Here is a 16,946-nt window from a genome sequence, read left to right on the forward strand (position 1 = left end):
CTCAACCGACTGAGCCACCCAGGAGCCCCCACCTTTTCATTCTTATAACTTAAAGAGTTATTCAAACAGAATTTTTAACTGAGCAGGTCAATCTGGGGCCAGCCCCGGGCAGCACAGACATACACGGGTCCTGGGTGGGCAGCCGGGCAGCATCAGCTGCTACAACACTGAACGGCTTCCCTGCAGGTGGTTACGTGGCCACCTGCCAAGACCTTGGAGTGGCCCCATCTACCAACCTGACTCTTGCCCGAGACCCTCGGTGCCCCTCATAACCCAGGAACAGAGGGTTAACACCCAGTACCACAGGGGTCTAGGACAGGGTGTTTCCTCTGACCGGCCACACCGTGACTGGTCCCAGGGCTGCAGCAGTGGTTACTCTGAATATCGCCGGTGCTGGACATCAAGCACTCCAAAGTCAAGCCAGGATGAGTTGGGGCGGAGGTGTTTCCATTTCACAGATCACTTGCAAAAGGCGAAGAAATAACTAAGAACTGAGGAGGGTCCCCCAGGATCCCTAGCCACCTCACACCCAGTCAAACACAACCCGGGCCGTGCACATGGGGAAGGACACCTGGGTCTGGGCAAGGCTCACCTGGCGGTAGGTGCAGATGATGATTTCCCGCAGGTGGTAGTGCATGGGCGTCATGGTCTCACTGACTGTGTCCAGGGCTGCATCTACCTCCTTCTTCACCTGGTGCCCAGCGGGCAGCAGCTGCACCACCTTCATCACCACCTGGGGCCAGAGGAGCACCGAGAAAACCAAGAAGGGTAGGTGGGGCCCCCAGTCCCAGGCTCACCCCACACTAAGGGCCACCTCAAGGTCCATTTCCAAGAAACAGTGCTGGGAAAACTGGATATTCACATGCAAGTTTAACTCAAAACGGATCTAAACAAAGAGCTAAAACCATAAGACTCTTAGAAGAAAATACAGACGAAAGCTTCATGATGTTGCATTGGGCAATGATTTGTTAGATATGACATCAGAAGCAAAGGCAACAAAAGCAAGGACACTATCAACAGTGTCAAAGGGCAACCAACAGAAGCAAAGGAAATATTTACAAATCACATATCGGATAAGGGACTGATATCCAGAATACGTTTAAAAATTCCCATAATGCAACAACAAAACAAACCAAATCAAAAATGGGCAAAGCACCTGAACAGGCACTTCTCCATAGAAGACACGCAGGTGGCCCATAAGCACATGGAAAGATGCTCAGCATCCCTCATCATTAGGGAAACACAACTCAAAACCACAGTGAGATGCCACCTCACACCCACCAGGATGGCTGCTATCAGAACAAAAAACAACAGGTGTCGGGGAAACGAAAACCCTGGTGCTTTGCTGGTGGACGTGGAACATGGTGTCACTGCCACGGAACACAGTACGGAAGTTGTTCAAAAATTAAGCAGGCTGCCATATGATCCAGAAATTCTACTTCTAAAAGTGCAAGCAGATATTTGAATGGATATTTGTACTCCCCTGTTTAGAGCAGCATCATTCACAAGAGCCAGAAGGTGAAAATAACCTGTGTCCACCGACAGATAAACTGATAAACAGAATGTGGTCTGTACATACAACAGAATGCTACCCAGCTTTAAAAAAGAGTGAAATTTTGGGGCGCCTGGGTGGCGCAGTCGGTTGGGCGTCCGACTTCAGCCAGGTCACGATCTCGCGGTCCGGGAGTTCGAGCCCCGCGTCAGGCTCTGGGCTGATGGCTCAGAGCCTGGAGCCTGTTTCCGATTTTGTGTCTCCCTCTCTCTCTGCCCCTCCCCCGTTCATGCTCTGTCTCTCTCTGTCCCAAAAATAAATAAATGTTGGAAAAAAAAAAATTAAAAAAAAAAAAAAAAAAGAGTGAAATTCTAATAGACCCTCAACACGACGGAACCTCAAGAACACCATGCTGTGCTAAGTGAAATAAACCAAACACAAAAGGAGAAATTCTCTATCATCCTACTTATCTGAGGTACCTAGAACAGTCAAATCCACAGAGACAGAAAGTAGAACAGTGGTCACCAGGGGCTGAGGGGAGGGAGGAATGGGGAGTTACTGTTTTGTGGGGACGGTCAGTTTTCAATGAAGAAAGAGTCTTAGAGGCGGATGATGGTAATGGTTGCACGACAACGCGAAGGCACTCGATGGTTGCACAACAATGCGAACGTGCACGACAATGCGAATGTACGCTTTAAGGATGGTTAAAATGGTAAATTACATCGTACGTATATTTTACCACAATTAAAAAAACACAAAAATCTAAGAATCAGCAAATCAGCGAGGGGAAGGAAAAGAGGAGTTTCTGGAGAGGGAACAGCATATGCAAAGGCCAAGAAGCTGAGGGAGCTTGACAAGTTTGAGGCCAGGGTGACAGGGCAGCAGGGACAGCAAGGCAAGAGCAATGTGAGGAGGCCAGCCAACCAGGCAGGAGCCGACCACAGCACCAATGCCAGAGAGCCACATGCCAGCTCTGAGCTCCACGTTCCCCGTCTGTAGGGCAGGGACACAGCCACCTACTTGCAGGGTGTCTGAATCGATGACACGTGGCAAGCGTACAATACAGGGCTGACTAAATTAGAAATATTAGTGGCTATGCATTCAGTGCCCTGGACTGAAACGGGGGTGGGGCAGGACAGGCCTTGACCCCGCATCGAGGTCACGAGCCACAGCTGGGTCCCAAGTGCCTGTCAGGGAGCGTCGGTGTCACCCAGACGAGATGGTGGCCAGCCCCCCCCCCCCAGGGCGGAGCAGCCCAGCGGCAGGGCCAGGCTAGACCGACCCCGCTCTTCTCCAATCGCCATTGACCAGGGCCCGGAGCCAAGCGGACCTGTGCTTTGGTTTGCTCACTGTGAAATGGGAGCAGGGGAGCACGGAGATGATGAGGTGGAAGAAGGTGACATCATGAAGAGGAGCTCTGAGGATCCCCAGACCTGCCAGTGAGACGTGCCCTCTCCCCTCGCCCAGGTGTCCCCGGGGGCCCCTTGGGGCATGCTCACCTCAAACTCGCCCTTGGTGAACTTGGCATCGGGCACACTCACAAGCTCCTCCTCGCCCACCTCGGGGAAGCCCTGAGGGAGGACAGCTGCTAGTACAGGGAGCACCTCTGTCCAGGCCACACCCTCCCACTGCGGGGAGCCCCTTGCCGGGGGCGCTGCCAGCCCCACGTGCCCTCTGCCCAAGACTGATGGGAGAGGCTCCAGGACCGCGCCAGGCCCCGTCTCTGCCTCCCACACCCTCCTGCCGCAGCCAGCGTCCCCGGACCGAGCCCCACCCTGCCCCATCCACACGTGACAGGCCACGCATACTTGGATGTGCCAGAAGGCGAGCACAGCCACCACCATGGCGGTCGTGGTCCGGCCCTGGCCGCTGAGGCAGCTGAACACGAAGCCGGTGCCCGCGTCCTTGGCGAGGGCAGCCCGCAGGGCCTCGAGCAGTCGGTCGAGATCCTGGGTGGGGAGACCAGGGGCTAAGTCGGCAGGTGCTCGAGGCCGCAGGCTCCCAACATGGCCCACCCCCCCCCAAACGGCAAATCCCAGCAGCTGTCCTAGGATACCCCGTGCCAGGTTCTGGGTCAGGCTCACAACCTGTGCGCTCACCACTCAACTCACCACGTGCACGTAAATGGCCACACCCCTGTGTACCGTCACCTCTACCCCAGGCGTCAGGACCAGACATGCGAGCAGACACACACACACACACACACACACACACTGCCAGGACACAAAACATGTATGCCACTCCCATGAGCTGTGTTCCCAGGCCCTGGCCCTGTTGCCTCCCTGGGAAGGGCCCAACCCGCAACCCAGCCCGAGGGCAGGGGTCTGACCTCAGCAGAGCACTGCAGCACATGTCCACCAGGGGGCGACAAACTACAGGCGACCAGACCCACAGAGGCAGGGAATCCGAGCCCCAGCCACCACCTACTACAGGGTACACATCAGAAGTCCCCACACACCCCCAGCACAGAACACACTCCGCACGGACACATCACCAAACACCCAACACATCGCACAGCGACCCACATGCCGGAAGTGGCGGGCACACCCCCCCCAGATGCATCCCCCGTACCTTAAAGACACAAACCACACAGACACCTGCAAAGACACAACCCTACGGAGACCACGCCCACACAACCCTGGTCATACACCAGCACTCCGCAGCTCCCTCTTCCACAAACCCCGTACCCACACGACAACACACAGTTCCCCAAAGGCACGTTCTCCACGTATCCCCCGGTAAAGACCAGAAGAACGTCGCAGATTCCACACGAACACACCCACCACGCACATACACATACTCCACAGTGACACCCACACCCGCTCCAACCACGCCTCCCCAACAGACGCATATTCGCCACAAACACCTGCAACACATAATAAGCACACACGCACATACAAGCACATGCAGACGCGAAGCTGTGACTAAACCACCTGGGCCAAATCTGAAGGCTGAACGAGCTCCCAGGCCCCCAGGAGAGCTGTGCCCACAGCCAAGGCCCGGGCCAGAGGGGAGGCGGGAGAGGGCTTCCTCTGCCCCACAGAGGTCCGGCCTGCGCAGCCCCCTCACCTCCTCGCAGGGGGCGCAGAAGTCTGGCACGGGGATGCGGTGGTAAGTGAGGCCGGGGTAGGCCCCACGGTGCTGGGCGAAGACCTCCCGTGTGGTGAGGCACGTCTGGAACCTGTGAGTCGGTGGCCCCCCCGTGCCTGGGAGAGGCGTACTCAGGTGGGCCTTCAGCTGGATCTCCAGGTGCTAGGGGAGGGTGGGACAGAGGGTCAGGCCACCGAGGCAGCCTCCAGGCCACCCCGGAAGGCCAAAGCCTGCCATGGCCAGGACCAGTCCCGGCTTTGGGGAGCAGCCCTGCCCTGAGCCTCAGGGGTGACAGCCAGACCCAGAGGCGGGGAGAGATGGCCGAAATGGGAGTCCTAAATCAGCCCCTCCCTGAGTCTGCTCCTCCTGGGGCCTCAGTTTCTCCATCTTACAAGAGGAGCACGGAACCTTCTGAAGACCCTGCCAGGGGAGGGTCCGAGGTAGGGCTGTGCAGAAGGCAGGACGGCCTCACCTCAAGCTGGTCAGGGGCCATGGGGGGCCCAGGCCACCGCAGGCTGTGGGTGTGCCCGTCACACTCCAACACGGCCTCCTCCCTCAGGTTGACCCACACGACATGCTTCAGCTTCCGCTTGGCATCAGTCAGGTAGGCCAGGATACTCCCCAGGGCCTGGGGGGACAGGAGGGCCATCAGTGAAAGGGCCCCACCCTCTCCCCCGAGCCCCCTGGGGCCCCTGGGGTGCCCACCTTGGCGCTGGGCTGGGCTGTGCCATAGATAGGCATGCGGGGCACCCGCCGGAAGTTGGCCACGTCCATCTCTCTGACGGTGCTGAGTGCGTCTGGGGAGATGAGGTCGTCCGCCCCCTGTGGGGAGAGCAGCAAGCCTGTGACCGCAGCAGCTGCCTTGAGACTCAGGGCCTGGCCCAAGGCGGGCAGAGGCGGGCTAGGAGCAGCACTTTACGGTTTACAAAGCACTTTTGCACACTTGGAACTTCGTCACCACCCTGGCAAGGAGCAGAGCGATATTGGCCACCCTCCAGATGAGGAAGGTGAGGCTCAAAGATGAGAGGCCGGTGGCAAAGACATCAGAACCAGGTTTCCTGACTCCCTGTCCCAAGCACCTGGGTTTGCGGAGGAGGAGAGGGTACCACAGCAATGGCCAAAGCGGCAGATGCTTCTCGGGGCCTGAGATCAACCCACATCACCCATAGGAGGACTCTGCCACCCCAAAGGCCATCACCCCTTTGCCTCCTGTGAAGGGGACCAATGTGTAACCAACCCAACCCCTCAGGAATCGAGGGCGCACCGGCCCCGTGGCCAGCCCACACCCATTTCTACGTCCCCGGACAGCCGGCCACACTCACCAGAGAGCCCTTAGTGAGGAGGTCCCCAGGGACGACAGGCCCCGCTGAGCTCAGGGTCACAGGCAGGCGGTACAGCTCAGGATGGGCACAGAGCCAGCGGCTGAAACTGAGGGCAAAGGCCAGCGGGTACTACAGCCCAAGGCGGAGAGAGATGGGAGTTCAGGGGCACGAGGCCACCCCAAACTCTCCCAGCCTGCCCTGTGGTGGGGGAGCCCTCAAGAGACATCCATCATGGTCCAGGGCAGGGGAGAGAGGCTGGAGAGAGACGACCAGGAGGTCCAAAGCAAGATCCTTCCAGGCTCTGACACCCTGCCTAAGGGTACAGAGACGAACCCAGGGCAGAGAGAGGTGGGCCCGCTCTTTGCCTGACCTGCTCTAGGACCACCACTCTATCTGGTCTCTCCTTGCCTCCCCACACCCACCTTCCTCTGCGACCAGCGCACACGTCCCCATGCTCCTCCCCCGCTCCATCGGGGTCCTTGGCGACCCCATGCCAGTCACCGTGGTGGAGAGGCCTGGAGGGACCCCAGGAGAAGGGGTTGTGGGTCCACTCATTCCCCAGCCCCACCTGCTCATGGAGATAGTAGTTAAACAGGACCAGGTAGAAGTATCGCTCCAGGCTCTGCAGCGCCCTCTGCCGGACACCATGCTGGCTGCTGCTTCCCTGAGAGGAGGTGATGGGGAAGAAGGGCCGGTGGTAAAGAGGGGGCTCCTGGGGCCACCCCGTTCCCACCCCCAGAAGGGCAGACGTTAAGCCTCTGAAATCCCCAGGACACAATCTCCCCTCCCTTTATGACACAGTTCTGCCAGGCTGGAAGTTCTTCCAAGCGTCTAACCCTATCCCACTTGCTGGGATTGATCTGTGGCCCCGGGGAAGCCGCTGGTGACTCCACCAGGACTACCGCTATCGGAGCAGGGAGCCTCCCCCACAGGTTCTGCGCCCAGAAATAGGCTGGGATCCACTCCCATTCGCACCAAGGCCACCCCTATTGCAGGGGCCGTGCACGATCGTGTTGAAGAAGCAAGTAGATAAAAATACCCTCCTGTAACCCAGAGGCCCTCCCTTAAGAACCATGACCTTCCCCACAAGAAAACAGAAAGACCCTCACAACAGTGCTCCAAGGGGGCCATTATCATTATCCTTACTTTACAGAGGTTCTGAGAAATGAAGTGACTTGCTCAGTCACACAGCTGTGGGCAGGGAGAGCTGGGTCCCCAAACAAATGTCCTAAGCCCAGCCCAGCATGCTCTGGGTAGGGAGCTGTCAGAGAGAATCCCAGGTCCCTCTCTTCACCCTCCAATCTCAGGGTTCTCCTGCTGGGTCAGTACCACTTTCTGGAGGGCAAGCGAGATTCATAGAGGCCCAAAAGAAAGGTCATGCCCTTGGATTACATTTAATCCCATCTTTGGGAATCTAGGCCAGAGGTCGGCAAACTTCTATTTCTATAAAAGGCCAGTAGGGGCGCCTGGGTGGCGCAGTCGGTTAAGCGTCCGACTTCAGCCAGGTCACGATCTCGCGGTCCGTGAGTTCGAGCCCCGCGTCGGGCTCTGGGCTGATGGCTCAGAGCCTGGAGCCTGTTTCCGATTCTGTGTCTCCCTCTCTCTCTGCCCCTCCCCCGTTCATGCTCTGTCTCTCTCTGTCCCAAAAATAAATAAACGTTGAAAAAAAAATAAAATAAAATAAAATAAAAGGCCAGTAAATATTCTAGGGTCTCTCTTCCAGCTGTGCCACAGATGGTCCTGAAATGAACGGGCAAGACCACGTTCCAATAAAACGTATTTAACAGGTGCGCCTGGCTGGCTCAGTCGGTTGGGCGTCTGACTCTTGATTTCGGCTGAGGTCATGCTCCCAGGGTCGTGGGATCGAGCCCCATGTTGGGCTCCACACTGAGCGTGCTTGAGAGTCTCTCCTTCCCTCTACCCCTCCCCTGCTTGTGCTCCCTCATGCTCTCTCGAAAAAAAATACACAACAAAATAAAACATCTACAAAATCAAGGTGGCAGATTGCATTTGGCCTATGGGTCGTCATTTGCCAACCTCTGATCTAGACTAAGGAAGAAAAACCTAAATAAAGAACAGCTTCATTTTCTTGAAGTTATCTTGATGCAAAAGAATTTGCACTGATGAGCAACTCAACTGTCTCACAGGAGGGGCCGATTAGTAAACCACGGCAGGTGACATGCCAGGGACATCTGCTCTGTGCCAGGCTCCCTGCTAGCTAAGTGCTTCATGGCTCTTACTTTGGTGGGTCCTCACAACAATCCTACGGGGTGGCTATGATTACTGGCCCCGTTTTACGAGTGGGGAAACTGAGGCACAGAGCAGTTAAGCAGGTTGCCCAGGCCCACACACCTGTAGGTGGCACAGCCAGGACCAGAACCCAGGTGGTCAGGCCACAGCCCGTGCCCTTGCCCCCCCCCCAGGCCAACAATGGTTGAGCCACCCAATGGGCTTAAGTGACACAGCCAGCAAAGATCTCGAGGACAATGAGCAGGGATGCATGAGAGAGTGAAGGGAAAGGCAATGAGCAGGACGCAAACCGTCCCCCGGGCCCCCACACAAGATCATCACAAAGCACATGGAAGGAAGCCAGCCCCAAAGCTGCACAGGGATGATGGGTGCCTCTTTTCCTTCTCTAATTTCTCAATTTTCTGTACTATGCTATTGCTTTTAAGAGATAACGTTTTTTTAAGTGTTAAGGAACAGTCTCTGCAGGCCTTAGATTCCTTCCACGCGCTGTGCGCAAACACTGTCACGACAACCCCCTCTCCCCAGAGCATAGGGACAGGGCCGCGGAGACAGCCCAGAGCCCGTCACTCTTCCAGAAGCAGCGCCCTGGACCAAACCCTGGCCTCCCCAAAGACACAGCAAGGGACTGATTTGCAGGGGGAGCCATGAGCAGTCTGGGAAGTCTCTGGGCCCAAGAGGCCCCAGGCACCCCCGCCAGCAGCCGCTTCCTCCATCCTGTTTATTCTGCAGCGAGGAGACCTGGCCAGGGAAAGTAAACTTCCACTCTTCCTTGTCCGTCCTTCCTGCAGGCCCAGCTCCTCTATCAACACCTCTCCTCTCTGGGAGAAGAAGCGACCAGGAAAAGTCCGTCGGCAAGAAACCAGTCAATAGTCCTACCAAAATGAGGTTGCAGGACTCAGGCAAAAGCAGACCCTCTCTGTGCCTCACCTGGGCTGGGCCGGCCGGCCGGACACTTTCCAGCTTCCTCTGGTTTTCCAAGATGGCCTCCTTCAGGTTATGCATCTCTGCACACGCGGTGATGGCTCTGTCCACCTGGCGCCCCGACCCGGGCAGAGAGGAGGGGAGGGCAGCAGGGAGGGAGCGGGGCGGGGGAGATGGCGGAGACAGACGGGAAGAAAAAGAGAAAGAATGGTTTGCCTAGAAGGGGGAGGTGTCAGGGGAGGAAGAGAGCCCAGCAAGGGAGCAGTGAAGGCCCCTCCACCACCGCCCGGCCTCCAGCCCCCTCACTCACCTCGTCCACCATCTTCCTGCCCTGAGGCACAATGTGGAGAAAGCTCTGGATCACCTGGAGCTGCTCCATGGGCAGTGGCTTGGTCTGCAGGGGGACAGACCTGACAAGGAAGGGGTCAGTAGCACGGTCAGTGCTCCCAAAGGCTTCGACTCCTGTCCTCCTCTTGACACGCTTCCATTCACGTGGCCGCTGAGGGGCACCGGGCTACGGGCTCCAAGTCTTCCTCCCCATTCAGGTTGAAGGAAGCAAGGAGTATTTTCCCTACTGGGGAAACTGAGGCCCAGAAAGGTCAAGCGACTTTTTTCACGTGACTCAGCAAGTCTGCGGCAACCCAGGAAACGAACCCCGCACGCTCCATCTCCAGCTCTGGCCCTGGGTCCCTGACGTGTCCCCAGCATTCTGGCAGCCCGGCCCCTCCTCCACTCATCCCTGCAGCCCCTTGGGACACTCACTCCAGCCTCGAGGCAGCCCGGCTGTGGTGAAACAGGATGAGGGTACCCAGGGTCATTCCCAGGTTGGTCCTGCCCACGCCTGTCTGGCAGCTGAAGAGGAGAGCAGGGGGAGGCCCGTGGGCATCTCGGAGCGGCAGCAGGCTGGGGGTCTCCTGGGAAAGACCATGACCGTCAGCAACAGGGGGACCTGAAAACCCCTTCTGCTGGGGCCCAAGTCAGGGGAGGGGGTCGTGACATCAGCCCACCCCTGCCCCACAGTCTTGGGCAAGGGGGACCCAGACAGGCAGGTGGCTCAGCCTCTTTTACTAAACTTCAAAGTCCGATCTGTTCCCACCTGCCCCTGGGGAGCGCGGCCCTGCGAGCTGGTTCGGGAAGTGAGACTGCCCAGGGAGCCAGGCCTGTATCTAACAACCCCCCACCCCAGGAGATGCAAATTAAATAAGGTGGCCTCCCGAAAGGGCTGGAGAAGAAACACCACCAGTACTCAGGAAACATCAGCTCAGGAGCCTACAGATAAGAATTTTTTAGCTCCAGTAACTTGATGTCTAGAGAGGTCAGGTGATTCGTCCAAGCTCACACAGCAAGTTAGCAGCTGAGCCTGCCCAGAGCCCAGTCCCTCAGACCATCAGTGCTTGGCTGGCCTTAGAGAATATACAAATATACACTCCCACACACACCCCACACAGAGATACAGACACACACACACACACACACACACACACACACACACTCGACCTCCTACACAACACAGAAGGGAGCCTTCCTCTGAGGAAAGCCAGAGGCCATACTCGCCCTGAGCATCTCCATGGAGACAGGGCCTAGACACAGACCTGCTCTCCAGGGACCTGTCCCTACTCCGTGCTCCCACCACCCCCTCCTGCGCTGACTTACCCGAAGGACGCTCACAAAGGCATCAAACTGGGCTTCCAGGGGGGCCCCTTGCTCCGGCAGGGGCAGGCGGTGGTACCTGCCAGGTGAGGGGGAGAAACCCATCAGGCAGGCTACCCACCCTGGGCATCCCGCCGCCCCCGCATTCTTGTGGGAGAGAGAGGTGTAGGGAATTCCGCCCAACCTGCAGATGGTGAAACTGAGGCCACAGCTGGAGAGCACGGCCAGAGAACACCCATGCCCAGCACACCGGCCTCCCGTGTGGCCCCGAGTCATCTGGTGACCCCAGGCGGGACCGGCCCTCAGTACCTGTAGGAGGGCTGCAGGAAGAGAGGCCGCTTGAACACCTCCTCGGTCACGTGCACATCGTCCTCACCCCGGATGGCCACAGCATGGGGCTCCCCCAGCAGATCCTCAATATTGTGGTACACGTGGTACGTGTTCTCACTCAGCTGGGCAAAGTCATGGATCTAGATGGAGGAGTGGGGGCCAGAGGGTCATGACTGACCTCCAGGCCCCTCCTGGCCTTCCTGGCCGAGTCGTAGAGTGAGTAGACCACATGGAGGCCCCGGATCGGCTGCTCCTCCCCCGGCGGGAACTAGCTGGCCACAGGTGCTCTGTGCTCTTGGAGTCCTGACGGGATGGGGGTGGCCAGTGGCCTGAGGGTGGCCACTACACAAAGGTGACGTGGCCCCCACCGGGGCCAGGGAGGAAGTGCCCTTCCCAGTGGGCCGCAGGAATCAGCTAAGCCATCACACTGAAGGACAGGGGGCGCGCAGTCAGCTGGGCGCTAGAGGACACAAGGCCTCACAGGGAGACGGGGGACAACCAGGTTCCCGCCCATCACAGTCTCTGGGGCACCGTGACCACACACTCCACTTCCACACCTCTGCGGTGGGTGTGTCAACAGCCTCAGGAACCTTGACGGGCCTCCGTGTCGTGACGGAGGAGAACAGAGGCCCCTCAGAATCAGACAGAGGCCCGTGGAGAGGAGACACTCACCCGGGCCTCACAGCTCACAGAGGGCTGAACCTCAGCGTTGGCACTCCTCGGCTAAATGAGGGTGCTGAGTGTGGAGGAGGTGTGCAGGGCGGGAAAGGGGCCCAGGCAAACAGAGCCGGGAACAGCCAGCCCTTCATCTGGCTTCCCGTGAGCTGGCCCTGCAGACAGCTGCTCGCCCAAGCAAGGGAGAAAGTGGGGGACAGCAAAGCTGGGCTGGGGGTCAGCGTCCCAGCTCAGCTGCCTGCGGCCTACCGGGGGGGAGGGCCTCCTCCGAGCCACTGACCCTCACCTCCTTCCGGATGGCCAGCTCCAGGCTCTCTGCCTGGATGCCAGGTCCAAGGCCCTGCAGGTTCTCACGAAGATTCTGCTTGTCTCGAGGTGTGTAGGGCACGAAGTCCTCACCAGCACGCAGGAACAGCACGGGCTCCTCCCGCACACAGAAGATGATGCACTCCTGCCAGGAGCCGAAGGAGGAAGGAAGCCGTCGCCACTACCCGGCACGGGCACCCGACCCGCTGCCTCACCCCTGTGCCTTTGTGCAGGCTGTGCCCCCCTCCTCAAGCGCCCGTCACCCCACCCTCTCCCTGCGACATGAATCCCCCCCCCCCAAGCAAAGCTCAGTCCAAAGGCCACCTGCTCCCGACGCCTCTCCCTCTCCTCGGGGCCAACAGCCCTTTGTCCGAAGCCATGGTGTTAATTCCTGCTTCGTACTAGCATATCAGTGCGTATGTCTCCCTTCATGGCTACAGGTTCCTTACAAGCGAACGGTATCCTGGTCATTTCCACATCCCTCCAGCTCCTGGCGCAAAGCCCTGGATAAGCCAAGGGCTCGGTACACACCAGGCGAAAAAAATGGATGTCTCTCCGTCCCCCGTGCAGTCATTCACTGAACACCTCACACACGGAGGGAGGTAAGCGGCCAGACCCTTCCCCGTGGGCCTTGCCATCAAGCTGGGAAGACGCGAGCTGCACGGGGGTTACACCCCACCCCACTCTGGCTCACTCGAGGACTCTCCAGCTATCCCAGGTCAAATCAGACTCGGGCTGCCCACGCTGAGCCTGAAATCACAGTGGACCCTCAGCCTCTGTCCTGTAGACACTCAAAACCCCACCTCGGCATCAGGCAGGAAAGAGGAATCATTAAAAGCTGCCATTTTGATGGGGCGCCTGGGTGGCGCAGTCGGTTAAGCGTCCGACTTCAGCCAGGTCACGATCTCGCGGTCCGTGAGTTCGAGCCCCGCGTCAGGCTCTGGGCTGATGGCTCGGAGCCTGGAGCCTGTTTCCGATTCTGTGTCTCCCTCTCTCTCTGCCCCTCCCCCGTTCATGCTCTGTCTCTGTCCCAAAAAAAATAAATAAACGTTGAAAAAAAAAAAAAGCTGCCATTTCGAGTCCAGATGTCTAGTTCAGGTCTTGGGGACACCACTCATAAGCTGTGTCATTTATCCTCTCTGGGCCTCGGTTTTCTCCTCTGTGAAATGGGAGCAACCACCCCACCTTCATAGGGTTGACGTGTGTGTGACTCTTGTTATGACCTGGACCCTATTGTCACCCTGTCACCCTCTCACTTCTCCAAGGTTCTCAAAGTGGGGTGTGTAAGGGGCTTCTGACCTCAGGGCTCCCATGTCCACACATTACAGGGCAATAAATATTCACCCAGAATTTCCCAACCATGCTGATCACGGTGATCAACATGGCATTCAAGGCCTGGCAGAGCCTGGTCTGGGTCACCAGCCACCATCATGTGGCCGGGCCCCTCCAGAACCTCTGAAGTTGCTAAAGGAGTCCCTTTGCCAGACTTGGGGGGCTAGACCCTGCCTGGGAAGCAGTCATACTTACCCTGTGTCCATCCTCCTGGAGTTTCTGGAGGACCCGCCTGAATCCGGAGAGGGTGGGTTGCCCCATGCCGAACACGGTGAGCCCACCCCGCACCTGCCGGAAGTTGGGGGCCCCACAGCTCTGCACGGTGCCCAGAACATCCATCTTCTCAACAACATCCCGCACCAGGAAGTAGCGACCCTGGCAGGGGGAGAGACACGAGGGGTCACTCAGATGGCTCAGGGACATCTTCTACAGCCCTGTCCCAGGCCCCAGAGGATGAAGAGCAGAGAGATGGGGCAGGGGACATGGTCTTCAAGTTGTCTTCAGACTTCCGGAAAAGAAAACAAAATATGTGACCATCTGTGATCCCAGGAAGGGTCTCATCTAGCATGGGAAAGGGAAAGACAGCTCCTCCTGATGGAGAATCAGAGAAGGCTTCATGTAGGAGGCAGCATCGAAGCCAGGCCTTGAGGAAAGAAAGCAGGGAGAGGCACTCTTGCGGCAGGAAACAGAGTCTGACTCTAGGGTGGGGCCCGAAGCTCTCCAGGAGGAAGGCCTATGTCTCCCTCAGCGAGTGGAAGGGCATGGAGAAGGGGCCCAAGCAGGGAGTCACAGCTGGGGCCCCAGGAATCAGCGAGAGGAAGACTAAACTAGCTCCTTCCTAAGGTCCTGAAGTTCTGAGGCTGCCCAAGTCTCTCCCCTCCCCAGCTGGAGTGAATGGATGCAATGACTGCTGAGTAGAAGGTGGGGAGGGCAAGAGAAGCCAGGACGGTTCGTTCCTGGGCACAAATGAACTCTGGCATCACCTGTCCAGGCCCCTGCCTTCAGTACGACCCACAGGACATTGCCTGACCGATCAGAAACGGAACCAGTTCTTCCAAATGCCAGAAAATCCCAGCTACTCTTTCAACAAATATAGCCTAATCGGCATGATTACTCATTCACTATTTATTGAGCACCTACATTGCTAGAACCAAGTACCGTTCTGGGGCTGGGGGCTACAGCAGTAAACCAGAAAAATGAAAAGTCATCTGTCCTTGGGGACCTCGCTTTCTAGGGCATATTTGAGGGGGAAAATAGCTAAGTAATAGAAGTTCTGGAGCTTCGAGAACAGGATGGAGATCCCCAGGCCGAGGGGAGCAGTCTGAGGCCCGGTACCTATTCTTCCGGCTGCTCCGAGGGAGGGGTGCGGGCAGGCGAGGGCCAGGCAGGGACCTGGCAGAAGAGAAGAGCAGTGACCCCAGACACCAGAGGGTGAGAGGAAGTGGGTGAGGACTCCGGAGGGTGGGGTAAGGACATGAAGCAGAGAAGGGGCCGGGGTCGATGGGAGGTGGGGGGGTGGGGTAGGGGGGGAAGGAGGAGTGAGGGAACCTGTGAGGAAGGAGGACAGGATGGGGGTGGGGAAGGCCGCCGGGGGAGGGAAGGGCAGGGCTGACCTCACCTGCACCAGGTAGTGTTCAGGGGTGGCCTCTGAGAGCCGGCCCAGCGTGTAATGGGCCTTGAGTAGCTCGTCGTGGATCTGGAACTCCTCCCTGCAGTTGTACCTGCCAGGGCGGAATGGAGCCCAAGTCAGAAAACCTTGACGATCAGGGTACCCTCCACCCTCACCAGACCCCTCAACAAGGCCACCCCTGTAGCCCAGGCAGCTACAAGTTTGTGGCAGAGGTGGCCTGGTGTCCTCTGTACAGAAGCCTGGAACTGTGATTGGCCATCCGGCTGAAGACTACATTTCCCAGCGTCCCTTGCAGCTAGGCTGGTCATGTGACTTAGTTTTGGCCCATGGGATATGAGGAGAAGTGCTGGGGGCAACTTCTGGGTCACTCCCTTAAAGGGAAGGTGGGTGCCTCTACGTTCTCTCCTCCCAGCTAGCGTCCAGAAGAGATGGTGAGAAGCAGATACTGATGGTGGCGGGGCACCGAGAGAGGAGACGCCTAGCTGATCACAAAGTGGCCATTCCAGCCTGGCGCACCTCCCGGACTCTGGTGCAGAGAGAAAGGCCTCGTTTAAGGTCTCCAATTCGAGGGTTACTTGGGGCCCCCACCATCTCTGAGAACAAGCCCGCAGCACAGTGAGGTGGCTCAGGACTCTGGCTTTGGGGTTCCGTGACCTGGGCACGAACCCAACTCCACCGCTCGGCCATTTCTTGGCTTTGGAGTTCCTCACTCTCTCTCTGTGGCTCCGCTTCCAGTAATTCTCACCTCCTAGGGCTCCTGTGAGAATTCAGTGCACTGCTGTGTGGGAAGTGCTCAGCCAAGGGCCTTGGGCACAGTAAGCGCCTATTGATACAATAATTCTTACTAGTAGCCCCGCTACCTCCGCACAGGGCCATTTCAAACAAAACCCAGGGGTACAAAACCAGATTTCTGCAGATGCTAAGCCAGGGCGGGTCTGTGCCCTCAAGACACAACACGCTTCCGTGCTGATTATGACAGTGAGACGGCCTCCCGGCACTCGGGCCCCGGCGTCTGCTCTCTACGAAGGAACTGCACCTAGGAAAGGCAGGGCGGAGGAATGATTGGGGCAGGGGAGCACTCGACGAGAAGTCAAGAGACGGGGGATCCCGCTCCCAGCTCTGCCTCGTCTCACCGCGTGCTGGGCAAATCCTCTACCCCCAGAAGCTCGGTTTGGGGTATTTAGATCCAGTTTTCACATCTGATCGGAAACGTGTTAGATCAGGAGCCGGCAAACCTTCTGTATCGAGAACTGGGTAGTAAATAATTTTGGCTTGTGAGCCACACAGTGTCTGTTGCAACAACTCAGCTCTGCTCCTGAAGTGTGAAGCATCCACAGATAGTATATAAATGAATAGGAGCGGCAGTGTTCCAATAAAACTTTATTCACAAAAACGGATGCGAGGTGCGATTTGGCCCACAGGACACAGTTCACCCGCCCCTGTGCTGGATGATCTCTAAGGTCCCTTGCACCCAAACACACTACAACCCAAGGGATGCTGTGCTCACGCTGGCTCCAGGAGGCATGCATAGTCCCACTGTGGCAGATTTGTACAGCAGGCCCGTGACCTTCCTGAGCTATACCACTTGGTTAAATATTTTGTACGTCAAAACCCACATAATCTGATAGGAAAAATGAGACCCAGAGAGGGAACATGCTTTGCCCCAGGGCACAGAGCAAGGCCCAGGATGTGCGTCTCCTATACCGCCCCTCAAGGGCCAAACCTAGATGTGTCACCTCTGATAGAATACACGTCGAGTCTCTTGTATGTAACATATCTTCTTTTCCCCTGATCATGAGCACAGCAATGGATTATGACAATCTTCCTGTCAGGCCCCAAAGCCAGCAGGCCGGATTTATCATTCCCACCCCTCGGGTTTCCTTACACAGAAAGTCCCATCTGCTGGGTCTCTGCCCAGCTTCTGTGTGTGGAACACAATTCACCCTCA

At 57.6% G+C, this 16,946-nt stretch overlaps 1 protein-coding gene across 2 annotated transcripts in view; it reads right to left on the minus strand.

Moving 5' to 3' along the window:
• The window catches only part of PALD1 (phosphatase domain containing paladin 1), a 75,633-nt gene that overhangs the window by 21,592 nt on the left and 37,095 nt on the right, over window positions 1–16,946 (minus strand). The window contains exons 3-19 of one of the 2 annotated variants that reach the window (XM_030335118.1): window positions 14,987–15,089; window positions 13,564–13,743; window positions 12,017–12,181; window positions 11,035–11,195; window positions 10,729–10,804; window positions 9,838–9,989; window positions 9,386–9,485; window positions 9,082–9,186; window positions 6,473–6,568; window positions 5,905–6,033; window positions 5,288–5,404; window positions 5,055–5,210; window positions 4,562–4,744; window positions 3,301–3,441; window positions 2,992–3,063; window positions 593–733; window positions 44–462 (exon numbers count right to left, since the gene is read on the minus strand). In XM_030335118.1, the coding sequence (XP_030190978.1) occupies window positions 460–462; window positions 593–733; window positions 2,992–3,063; window positions 3,301–3,441; window positions 4,562–4,744; window positions 5,055–5,210; window positions 5,288–5,404; window positions 5,905–6,033; window positions 6,473–6,568; window positions 9,082–9,186; window positions 9,386–9,485; window positions 9,838–9,989; window positions 10,729–10,804; window positions 11,035–11,195; window positions 12,017–12,181; window positions 13,564–13,743; window positions 14,987–15,089 (2,080 nt within the window). In that variant the 3' untranslated portion in view covers window positions 44–459. Of the gene's footprint in view, window positions 1–43; window positions 463–592; window positions 734–2,991; window positions 3,064–3,300; window positions 3,442–4,561; window positions 4,745–5,054; window positions 5,211–5,287; window positions 5,405–5,904; window positions 6,034–6,472; window positions 6,569–9,081; window positions 9,187–9,385; window positions 9,486–9,837; window positions 9,990–10,728; window positions 10,805–11,034; window positions 11,196–12,016; window positions 12,182–13,563; window positions 13,744–14,986; window positions 15,090–16,946 lie in introns of those variants that run through there. The other variant, XM_030335116.1, reaches the window with a different exon arrangement.

Source organism: Lynx canadensis, chromosome D2 (genome assembly GCF_007474595.2).
Source record: "Lynx canadensis isolate LIC74 chromosome D2, mLynCan4.pri.v2, whole genome shotgun sequence".
Lineage (NCBI taxonomy): Eukaryota > Metazoa > Chordata > Mammalia > Carnivora > Felidae > Lynx > Lynx canadensis.